The following is a 12,200-nucleotide window of genomic DNA, read 5'->3' as shown; positions in this document are numbered from 1 at the left end:
TGAAAGTGAAGCACACACACACACCCCTTTCGCAAAATACCCCGGGAGTGTTATACACTGGTCTTTGTTAATATTGCTCTGGTGTGTCATTGTTCCAGTGTTATCTTTAGTGATGGCTGGGGAAGGGCAGTGTAACAGGGATGGGAGGGCAGGCGAGGGCTGGCCCTGTTGCCAGGGTGGCCTGTGTGTGGGCAGGACAGGTAGTCAGCCAGTCAGCCAACCCCGGCGTCGGCCACCGCCACCTCAGCTCCTACAAGGTCGAAAAGGAGCTGGACTCCTTCCATCCCCTTTCTTCTCTATCCTCACTCCCCCCCATCACCCCTCCTCCTTCCCTCCCCACCCCTCCTTTCCTCCATAACTCCCCCACTCCCCGTCTCAGTTTTAGCCCCTGCAGGGGTTTTACGGGGGAAGGGTTACGATAATAGAAGGGATATCTTAATGGCGGCGCGATATTTAAGCAGGAAGGAGGGAGGGACTCCTTGGCGCCATTGGCTGGGTGTATTTCCACCAGCAGGAGTCGGTGATGGCTACGGGAAAGGCAATGTTCTTGCCCGGGAGGGTTATGTGGGAGGTGGCATTTTGTTGCCTGGCAGTGATGGGTTGGGTGGTGGAGACGGTAGTTGCTTGGTGGCCCCACCATCGTCCTGAGGCTCAGTGTTGGTGGTGGTGGTGGTGGCGTCTGTAGAAAGAATGACACTGGACGGTTGTGGTAGGAGGCGTGGGGCGTCCATACGTGGTCTCTTTTTCATACTGACAAGTTCCATGTCCCCCCCCCCCCCCCCCCCACAGACTGTATAGTGCGAGGTGTTGCTGGTGGTGGTGGTGGTAGCGTCGGTCCTCGCTCTCCTCCCCCTCCCACACTCTCCCATTCTCTCACCTTTGTTACCAGCCACTCTCCCAGCCCCACGACCTACCTGTCTGCCGTCGTACCATCACCACCACTGTGTCACCACCCACCACGGGGAAGGCGGCTCCACCGCTGCCAGCATGATGTAGTTGGTGATGTAGCTTTAGCGTAAGCCTTCTGTGTTGTCCTCCCTCCACCACATCTGTGGTAGGATTACAATTTGGCTGTTGGGGTGGAGGGAAGGGGTAGCCACGTCCAGGATGATGATGTGGTGAGTGAAGGATTGTTGCTCTGGTGTGGAGGACCTCCGGCAGACACGTCGAGCGTGATCCTATGGTTCTGTTCTTCTACATGGCCGACCTTTAACCTGTGCCTCTTCCGGGTGGTTTTTGTTCTCGTGTGGTCAGTTTATATTTTCTGTTTTTCCCTCTGATGTGGTAGAGTGTGTGGCTGCGGTAGATGCGTTCAGTAATGCGCGGGCTACAGTTGGCGAACTGTTCGTCTTGTGCAGCGCTGCCGACTGGCGCTGGGGGTGTTAACCACGTAGGGTACGTCCCTTGGTCGCCTGGAGCCGCTGGACTGGGCCTGGAGTCCGTGGAGTGGGGTTTACAGAGAGGGTCCCCCTGAAGCCTGGAAGGAGCAGCTGTGGCCACTGTGGAGTTGATCTTCCTCTTGAGAGCTGCCTGTGTCAGTAAGGTTTTGTTTTCGTGTTCTGGTATGTGTGGACCACCTTACCCTCCTCCTGCCCGCTGGTTACTCCCCACCTGCCGCACTCTTCCTCCTCCGTCACTCCACTCCTCCCCCGCCGTCACCTTCCGTAGTCCACCTCGCTTCCTCTCACTCCGCTTCCACTATATCATCCACATTCTCCTGATCCTTCTAACTTGTCTACTTCCCCACTCCACCTCCCTCTTAACTAACCCCCACCCGCACTTCCTTTGCTTATTGCTCTTTCTCCAACCCCCCCCCCCTCCCCCACGTCTCTTTCCCAGTACTCCCGCCTCATCTTACACAATCCCTGTACTCACCTTGCCTTCCAGTACCCGGCCTCCCTATAATTCATCTTGTCTCAGTCTTCTTACCCACTGTAGTACCACACCACCTCCCCAACCCCACCACACCTCGCTTCACCACCACCCAACCCCACCTTCCCTTGGCGTGCACTCCCTCCCCCTCTCCCCACAACGCACACACACACACACACACACACCCATACCTGGAGGAAGAGACCTTGAACAGGTTCAACAGCTTTATATTCCCTTGTGTGTGTGTGTATGTGTGTGTGTGTGTGTGTGTGTGTGTGTCTGTTTATTATCCTACCTTGGAAGATTATATATTCGTGACGATTACCTTCCACCATTACCAAGTGTTATTAAAGAAAAAAAAAAGTTTTTCAGCGAAAAATTGAAAGGTTTTTTTTCGGGTGTTTGTGTTGAGGAAAATCGTGGTGCAGGCCAGCAAGTTCCTGCTGGCTGGCTGGGTAGAGAGGGGAGCTGTTGCCCATGTGATGAGGAAGCAGAAGTCTGCTTCGCTTTAACACCGGACTGATGAACCCCCCCTGAGTACGACGGTATAACGGCCCGCAAGCACGATGGTACGCTCTTTGATCTGACCCTCCTCGACGTGTTCAGGTCATTTTCAAAGGTTCAAACTGTCGTACTTCAAGGGTTCGAGCAACCGTGCTTTAAAGGTTCGTACCGCCGTGCCTCAAAGGTTCGTACTGTCGTGCTTTAAGCGTTCGTACTGTCGTGAATCAAGGGTTCATACTGTCGTGCTCCAAGGGTTCGTACTGTCGTGATTCAAGGGTTCGTGCTGTCGTGATTCGAGGTTTCATACTGTCGTCATTCAAGGGTTCGTACTGTCGTGCTTCAAGGACTCGAATCGTCGCTTTATGGGGTTTTAATGGTTGTGGGGACGTTGCCGCAGAGCTCGGTTTAAGCCTTGCAGTGTTCAGTGCTTCCCTGGGAGGACAGAGGTTGCTCGGAGCGAGCGTGGTTGGTGAACAGATGGAACATTCAAGGTAGTTCGAGAATGCCTGGGTTGACACGGCTGGCTGGCACGCATGATTGACCCTTATAATCGCCCGGCTGGTAGTACCACGTTTCTATGACGGATGAGACGTGTTGGCAACACAACGCAACCCTGACATTAAACGTTTTTTTTTTTTTTCCATGAGTGTTTGTGATCACGTGTGGCCTTTAACAAGCATGTCTGGTAACGTTCGTGAACTGGTGTGTGGAGGGTCATCCCCGGTTGGCCAGGGTGTGCTGTAGGTTTAGGAACCGATTATATTAATCGATCATTGATCGGTCGCAGGACCTCTGGAGTTCGTTCTCATGTGCACGTGCACAATATGATCGATCAGTGACCAGTTGCAGGCCCCGGATGTCATCGGTTGGTTGACTTCGAAATGAATTCACAACACAAGCCCAGCGTGGGGGGGAGGGGGTGATCATTTTTCCCCCCCGGACTCTGGGTTCGAAGCGTCGAAGCTTTATGGAACCCCAGGCCGTCGCTACGGTGGTACGACTACTCATCACTGCCACATAACGAGAAAGATCGTCCTAACGTAATTTCATCGCTGGTAACTGGAGAGCTTCATCAGTTCCGCAATGTGTGGGGCGTTTCCCCCTAATTACAGCATCGCTGTAATCTCGTGCCTGTATTTTTGTTGTTTTGTCTGGACGCTGCTCCACTGGTTCACGATGCGGGACGCTGTGCTGTCATGCCCCTTGCGTCCGTCTTGTCTGTGAAGACGTTAACACAGTAGCTCCTGGACGTGGTACCCTCCCTGCCTACCCTGATCAGCCATGCAGATCCTGCACCATGCTTGTAGGTGCTGAAATTTGCATATTGATTGGGATTTTTTTTTCATGTGGGGTTCAACTTAATAACTTATGCTATATATGTATTAAGCAAAGATAGAGAACGTATTTTTTTTATCAAATTAAAATGCTCATAAAATTGTTCGTTTTATTCCACTCAGGATATTAAACAAAGTAATTATCTCAACTTTTTGTTGTTGTTGTTTTCGTTGTTATTGTTCTTCGAAATTGTATGAGCAGAAGAAAAGGTAAAATAATGGTGAGCTTTGTCAGAGAATATAAATATGCGGGTGTAGTTTCGTTCCATAGTCCCCCATGTGTAGTTTCGTTCCATAGTCCCCCCGGTGTAGTTTCGTTCCATAGTCCCCCCGGTGTAGTTTCGTTCCATAGTCCCCCCGGTGTAGTTTCGTTCCATAGTCCCCCCCGCATCAGGCTTCTGTGGGACTAACATTTTGGTCTGGTTCCGTCGTTCCCCGCGTCAAGCTCCTGTGGGATTTAATGTTTTAGTTTGGCGCCATCGTCGTATTAATATCCTGTGGGGTTTAATGCTTCAGTTCGGTTCCATCGTTCCCACACGTCAAAAAACACGTTTTCCATTGCCTTGTTTTCGAGAGTCACTGATATTTACTGGATTCAGTGGAATTAAATGAAGGTGAATGCCAGTTAGGATACTCTCTCTCTCTCTCTCTCTCTCTCTCTCTCTCTCTCTCTCTCTCTCTCTCTCTCTCTCTCTCTCTCTCATGCAAGGCTTCAGTCACTGACTTTAATCGCCATCGAGGTCAGGTCTTTTGATGTGACATGATAGAGAAAATGGGATGAAGAGATTGAGAAGTATGGAGAGGAAAGTTTATTAAAGGCTCTTCGGGGAGAGGGAAAGCCGAAGAAAATTCTCCTTGTGGCGTGGCTGGAGTAAATGCTCTCTGTGTTTATTTAGCTTGGTGTTACCATATATATATATATATATATATATATATATATATATATATATATATATATATATATATATATATATATATATATGTGTGTGTGTGTGTGTGTGTGTGTGTGTGTGTGTGTGTGTCGAAGTTTGTCTATCAGTAATACAGTCAGTCCCTCAGCAATCACTGGATATATTGAACGTGGCTTTCCCTACCCTGTATATTGATGGGCACCAAGAACACCACGGAGCCAGTGGTGTGCCTCGTATGTGTTGGTCTGGTGCGCAGTCCATCTTTAAACTGTTGAGTGTAAAATCCATTAATATATTGCATGGTAAGTTTTATATTCGTGTATGTTTTAAGGCCACAGAGACCAGTGTTCGCTGGCGCCTGGCACGGGTGGTGTGGAGGTAGATGGGTGGGCGTGCAAGGCTCGGAAGTGGCTCGTGTTCCTCGGGTGGTACGGTGGTGTTAGGAGCAGGAAGGGAAGAAAAGAGATACGAGGACGCGATGTTCCAGAAGCCGCCCGCGCCCCCGATGACGACTGGTCCGTCTTCTGCGACCTCCGCCTGCCTGCCTCCCCCCCCGGCCGTCCAAGACACTGGGAGAGTCGTATAGAAATGTTCGTGAAGGGGAGGGGAGGGGAGGGGGGGGTGCGAGCTGGCGGTGCTGATGGTCCTCGGCAGGAGAACCAATCCTCCCCCCCCCCCCTCCTCATGGTCTGTGGCATGAAGGAAGTGAAGGAAGGGAATGGCCTAGCCGCATGAATGATAGCGGTGACGTAGGTGTGACGGGGTAGCAGTGACGATTGCCGGATGCGGGAGGGGAATGGCCTACACCGGATAAAGGGGTGGAAATGGCATAAAGAGCTGGAATAAGGGGTGGGAATGACGAAGAGGGCTGAATAAGGGGTGGGAATGACGGGGAGGGCTGGGTGAGGGACGGAAACGACGGGCGAGGGTTGGATGAAGGGGTGGTTAATAAGAGATACAGCCTGAATGTTGAGGGTTGGTGAGGCCAAGTGAAGCGGCTGTGGGCGTCCGGACTGGTCGTTATCCTCAAGGCTGAGGCAGAATGACGGGCGCGGCTGTCGGTCGGTCGCTGGTGTTGGTGGCCCTGTGCCAAGTCAGCTGTGCTGGGTGCATGGCGCGGGAGGGGGGAGGCTGGCTGGCTGCTGGAGCCTAACTGAACTCACCATATATAACGTTCGATGTGTCGTATGGCACATATGCCAGTATGTCGTACAGCGAGCCCACAGCGTCCCTTCGACTCTCGCTGGACTGCTTGCTCGCATGCTTGCACTCTGCTGCTCAAATTCCTCGTAGTATTCAGTTGATGGTGAAGCCTGGAGAGGGAGGGAGGGAGGAGTGAGTGAGTGGTGCTGGTTGGCATGTGGAGAGTAGCAGTGTTAATGGGATGAAAAATGGCGTATTTGGTAGCGAGAGTAAATCCCATTCAGTGTCGCATGTGCGTATGAGTGCCAGGGAATGCTGGTGTCAGTCCCTGTCAGTGTTGTGTTCGTGCCAGTGCCAGCTAGTGCCATATATGTGACTGGGAGTCAGTCTATGTCAGTGTGTGTTCGTGCCAGTGCCAGCTCGTGCCATATATGTGTCTGGGAGTCAGTCTCCACTCTCATGCTGTCCTGTATGACCCCCCTTCGCCTTACTCCTCCTCCTCTCTCCACCTCAGCAACCCCGGAGACCCAGTCTTACTGCTGCTTATCTGGCGTATCCCATCCCACTGCTGACCTGGGCTCCCTACTTCCCACTGCTGTCCTGGGTTCCCTAATTCCCACTAACAGTTCGGGCCCCTCTGACTTGTTAGTATGTTGACAGCATGTACGTAGGGGCTGTGTGTTGACCATACAGTTGCACATGTTGGGTTGATATGTTGGACAGAAGGTTTATGAATGATTGGTGGTCCGACTGTTGCGGGTGTCTTCATGTACGTTGGGTCGGGCTGTTGAGAGCGTCTGACCCGCACACGTGTTTTATGTTTTCCGTATGTTAGGTCAGGCATCCCTCCGTCCGTTGCATATTTATTGGTGTACGTTTAATCTCCCCCCCCGCTCGTGTCCGGTTTGTGTATTTCATCCGGAGTTTTGCTTTCATTGGTCATGTAAATCGTAATCATTGGCTGAGCTCCCGCCATCCAGGGGCCGCTCTCATGACGCGTAGCGCCCCCCCCCCCCCCCTCCTGACTCCACCACCACCACTTCGGTACATGTGCCACTACGGTATCGTCCCACACCACAGTCACCACTGCATCGTCCCAATCATCATAACCACTGTTAACAAAAGCAGTGGGTGTATGGTGCGTGCCAGCCAGTGTGGTACTACCGCCGCCCTTACCACCACGTAGACCTCACCGCTTCATGCAACTCCCCGTCTCTCTTCCCCGTAGCCTCTATACTAGATTCCTACCCATGACTCCAGCACCATTCCAGCCTTACATCTGTCCTCCCCTCCCAGCACTCTCAAGTCTATTGTCTCCAGGGCTCCAGTATTCCAGGCTTGCAGTGTTCTTAATACCATACTAGGGACACACTATCAACTTTAAATCTATTCCCGGCCCATTGTGTGTTTCCAAGGCTACACCAAACCTATACTGTGTGGCTGATAATGCTATTCTAGGCTGCAGTGTTCTCGTCATGGCTGTACCAGGCCTACATTGACGTTCCCAACACTGGGCTGGGTCTGTCGTGTGTTCCTCGTACGTATACTGACCCTACATCAGCACTTACCACTATTTTAACCCCATATTATCTCTTGTTTTTCTGGCTTGCGCTGTTCATATAGCTTTCTCGGGTGTCCCAGGTGTACAGTGACCATCCCATGGTTGTCCCAGGTGTACAGTGACCGTCCCATGGTTGGCCCAGGTGTACAGTGACCATCCCATGGTTGTCCCAGGTGTACAGTGACCATCCCATGGTTGTCCCAGGTGTACAGTGACCATCCCATGGTTGTCCCAGGTGTACAGTGACCATCCCATGGTTGTCCCAGGTGTACAGTGACCATCCCATGGTTGTCCTAGGTGTACAGTGACCATCCCATGGTTGTCCCAGGTGTACAGTGCTCTCCCCAACGCACTGTCGTCCCTCTGCCTCTCCCCTCATCGTCTACCGCCCCTCCCACCCTTCCAGCACCACAAAAACGCTTCTCATCTCACTGGCTCCTCCCTGTTCCTCTCCCCCTCCTCCATCAATCCCCCCCCCGCCCCTCCCATCCACCGCCCTGGACTACCATACACTTGCCCATCGCTGCGCTCTGTGCCGCTGTCGTAAATATAACCTGGTGTGGTCAGTTTTTGGTATGGGTGGGTGTGTGTCTGTGTTTGGGGACTCGTCCACCGTTTCCTAAACCTTTGACCAAAGTCTCTTTTACTGGTGTCCGCTGTAAGTTTAGATTCATATCTTGGGCCTCGCCATACATATCGATTTTTTCTTTCGCGAGTGAGTAAGTGTGTGTGTGTGTGTGTGTGTGTGTGTGTGTGTGTGTGTGTGTGTGTGTTTTGGCCGTGCGTGTATGGGCCTTTTCAGCCGGGTTTACGGTATTGATCAGATCCCTGCCGCTCATGGCGAATATGTTGCCGATTTATGTGCGAGGACGATGATGACGACGACTGTCGTAAAGGTGATTGTATGGTGTGTGTGTGTGTGTGTGTGTGTGTGTGTGTGTGTGTGTTTGTGTGTGTGTGCGTGCGTGCGTGTGTGGGTTGGGCAGGCTGGTGGGGTGTGCATTCATTGAGGTGAGTGCGACCTTCACCCGTCTTTAATCTCACCCTCCTGTGTCTAGCCCCCCTCACCCCCCCAGCCTCTCCCTCCCCCCCTACTTCACACACCCCCCTCTCACCCCTCCCATCCCTCTCCCCGCCCCGCCCGCCGCCCGCCCGCCACAGATGCCAGATACCGCCGGACGCTCGGCCGTTTGTTTATCTCTCGTTTTGCTGTATATTTCCATGTGTACGACGGTTATTCGTGGATTGTTCGGCTCGTGGTGGTGGCTGGAGTGTAGGGTAGTGTCGCAGGGCAAGACCCATCGAGGTTCGGTGTGTGGGAGAGCGAGGAGTGGTGTGGTAAGAGGGGCAGGAGCAGCAGCAGCAGCAGCCCGCAGCAGCATTAGCAGCAGCAGCAGCAGCAGCGGCAGCAGCAGCAAGGACTGACGGACAGTTGCCTTTAGTCTAGTCAGGGAGCGCAGGGCCGCGGCTGCAGGAGCGTGTGTGGCTGCTGGTGGACCGTCACCTCTGTCATCCCAGCCAGCCAGCCTGCCAGCCTCTGGCCCCTACCAACCTCGTCTTACCTCTAGTCAACATCTCCTCCTCCCCGTGTTGCTTGACCTGTTCTAAGATTAACTTCCGCTGCGTGTGTCTGTGCGTCTGTGTGTGTATTAGTAACACGTACACCCACCGGGGACAACAGTTGTCGCCATGAAACATGTGTTGAATCTGTAGATTCTTCTTAGTGTTGGAAAAAGAGTAAAAAAAAAAGATAAAACAGTTTGTGTGTTACCCGCGTAGAACGTGATGATGATGATGATGATGATGGTGATGTTGATGATGATGATGGTGATGCCCCGTGCATAGAGCCCCCTACCCTGAACCCTAATGACTCGAGGACAGGCCCTTGCTAACTGCGTGAAACTGCACGACGACCGCCTCGCCACTTGACGACAGTCGGAGGTTTAGGCGTCGTCGGAGTGAAGTCGATGGGAGGCGAGGCCTGAGCGTCGTCGTGGTCGTCGTCGTCGGCGTGGTGGGTGCCTGCCAGGAGCGAGGAGAGTGTGTGTATGTGAGGAAGGAAGGAAGGAAGGAAGTCGTGGGTGGTGGTCGTCTCGGAGTTGAGTGGTGGAAGGGCTGAGTCTCAGGAGGGGCGGAGACGTCAAGGTGGAGGCGCTCTGGAGGAGTTTCCTCGACACTTGGACGGCCGTACGCCTCAAGATGAAGGTGACGCGAGACACGTCTTCCAGGTAGGTCCACCTCCTCCTCCTCCAACCCCCAGCACCGCCACACCATCCCTCCCTCCCTCCCCCCATGCCTGCACCATCACTACCATCACTACCATCACCCCTCACACCGCCACCATAGCACCAACACCATCCATCCCCCTCCATGACACCACAGCCACCACTCACTGTTCCTCTGGCCAGACCAGAGGTTCCACCATGCCACAGTCTCGTTCACCAGGCCTCACGAAACACGTTCCACCCAAGCCTATCCAGGGCTCAAACCATGACACGTTCCTACCATCACACACACACACACACACACACACACACACACCACTAAAGGTCAGGGGAGCGTCGCCAGAGGGCCTGGCCGTGGCCATCATCGGCCGGGATGCTCACCTAATTGTCATTGTCCCGACCATAACAGCCCAGCGCCCTTTTCCAGTGGGGTGGGTCACCTTCACCTGGGTCACCTTGGCACCTCTTCCGAGCCAGGTCACACGCCTGATCCTTAGGTGGCTGGAGCAAGCTAGGTCAAGGGCACAAAAGGACACCTTGTCTGCTTGTCTTACCCTTTATTAAGATGCTTCTTAGAATGATGGAGAACACCGCTTAGGCTTGGTTCCTGCTAAAGCTTACGACGAAATGGTGGCGTCTTCCTTGCTTAGTGTAAGTCTGCTGCAATGTTCCGGAAGCACCTAGAATATGTTCTGGTTTGTTCCGGTAACACCTAGAATACCCATGGAAGCATCTGGAATATGTCTGGCATATTGCAGCAGCATCTAGAATATTTGGTATGTTCTAGAATGCTTCATGTGCTTCTGAGGCATCTAGAACATCTTTGGTGTTCCAAAAGTATCTAGAATATGTCTGGTATGTTCCAAAATCATCTAGAATATGTCTGGTTATGCTCTTGAGGCATCTAGAATATCTCTAGTATGTTCTGGAAGCTTGTAGATTGTTTCATATGTTCCGCTAGCTTCTAAGACATCTCTTGTAAGATTTGGAAGAATTTAGAATTTGTCTAGTGTATCCCGGAAACGTCTATTCTAGAGTATCTCTGGTATGTTCCGGAAGCATCTAGAATGTTTGATTTGCTCTTGAGGCATATAGAATGTGTCTTGTGTATCCTGGAAGCATCTAGATTATGTCTGATGTGTACTGGAAACGTCTAGATTATGCTTGGGGTTCCCGAAGCATTGTAGATTGTATGGTGTGTTCCGGAAGCATCTAGAACGCGACTGATGCAGTCAGAAAGCATCTAGAATACGTGGTGTGTTTCGACAGCTTCTGCAGTGTGCCTCATGTGTCCAGGAAGCACAAAGAATATGTTCCATGTTCCGGAAGAATCTGGAATACGTTCCAGAGGCATTTAGAATATGCATGATATGTTCCAGTGACATCTAGAGTATGACTTCCATGTTCTGGAAGCATCTAGAATGTCTAGTACGGTCTGGAAATATATAGATCGTCTGGTACGGTCTGGAAATGTATAGATTGTCGGGCACGGTCTGGAAACATCAAGAATGCCTAGTACGGTCTGGAAATATATAGATTGTCTGGTACGGTTTGGAACTATATAGATTGTCTGGTTCGGTCTGGAAACATCAAGAATGCCTAGTGCGGTCTGGAAATATATAGAATGTCTGCTAAGTTCTGGAAGCCTGTAGAATACACTTTTCCAGCAGTCTTGCCTCTGGAAACATTTTCCCAGTATTCTTGCTCTTGGCCATACATACCCAAGACTCTTAACCTTTGGGCATACTTACTCTGGTTGTATCCATACTCTTAGGCAAGAAGAGCTATATAGGTATGGCAGGTTATATACAGTTGTACGCATGTATGCGTTTCCATATGAACATACAATCTTTTGCCCAAATACACACACTCACACACACGGTAAAAGAAGGTCTCAGTATGATTATTACATGACTGGAACTAAGCCGGAGGAATCTTTGTGTGAGGAAGGGGGGTGACTTGGAGAGTCGACATTCTTTCCTAAACTGTCGCCAGAGCCACACTTTAAAGGAAAATAAAATATTAGCGTTTATGTTCCTGGATAAAGACTTATTCACTGTTTACAACCTACATAAGGCCATACTGGAATATTCTTCATAGATTTGGTCACCTCACGCATAGAAACAAAAAGTTGATATAGGAAAGGTCCGGAGAAGGACAGCAAAGACGACACCAAAATTAAGAGAGGTGAGTTGTAAGGAGAGGTCATATGGGTGTCTGCGAAAAGCATTATCTGCTCCCATATATTTTCAGAATCGATACACGGCTAAGATTTATAAGGGTACAAGCATATAACATTCTTAGGATAAAATCGCACGTTTGGTCGCTAAGATTAGTTTTTCTAACGGCGTGAGCACCAGCAAACTGCCTCAGTGTGCCTCAGGTTATCTGTAGGGAAGGATGTTCCTTCTTTATTTTGCCTGTCTACCTCTTCATATTGGGGATTTCTCCTCTGGATGTGGTATTTTTCTCTCTGTGCTTCAAGATGATTGGCTATTACCTTTCTAAGGAGACGAGACCCCTATTTCTCGACTGGAAGCAAGAAAATGTAGGCATACGTGAGATTTTTAGGCGCACTGGGTGCTCAGAAAGCACGATCAGGCGGCTGCTTCCTGCAGCACCTCATCATTGCCTCGCCTCATTCAGATCA

The 12,200-nt window shown here is 51.3% G+C and overlaps 1 protein-coding gene and 1 long non-coding RNA gene across 3 annotated transcripts in view; one reads left to right on the top strand and one right to left on the bottom strand.

Moving 5' to 3' along the window:
* LOC139746992 (protein gustavus-like) overlaps nucleotides 1-12,200 on the top strand; it is a 215,069-nt gene that overhangs the window by 16,249 nt on the left and 186,620 nt on the right. The window contains exon 1 of one of the 2 annotated variants that reach the window (XM_071658707.1): nucleotides 8,664-9,553. The exons of the other annotated variant lie outside the window; for it this stretch is intronic. Within the exon in view, the coding sequence (XP_071514808.1) occupies nucleotides 9,525-9,553 (29 nt within the window). The 5' untranslated portion in view covers nucleotides 8,664-9,524. Of the gene's footprint in view, nucleotides 1-8,663; nucleotides 9,554-12,200 lie in introns of those variants that run through there. 2 annotated transcript variants of the gene reach the window in all.
* Nucleotides 4,632-10,355, bottom strand: LOC139746997 (uncharacterized). Its single transcript, XR_011712293.1, has 2 exons — nucleotides 9,932-10,355; nucleotides 4,632-5,934 (listed from the first exon to the last, which is right to left on the bottom strand). It is a non-coding gene; the product is annotated as an uncharacterized lncRNA (long non-coding RNA).

Source organism: Panulirus ornatus, chromosome 67, assembly GCF_036320965.1.
Source record: "Panulirus ornatus isolate Po-2019 chromosome 67, ASM3632096v1, whole genome shotgun sequence".
Classification (NCBI taxonomy): Eukaryota; Metazoa; Arthropoda; class Malacostraca; order Decapoda; family Palinuridae; genus Panulirus; species Panulirus ornatus.
The sequence above is the reverse complement of the archived record's forward strand: the minus strand, read 5'-3'. Positions and strand labels throughout refer to the sequence as shown.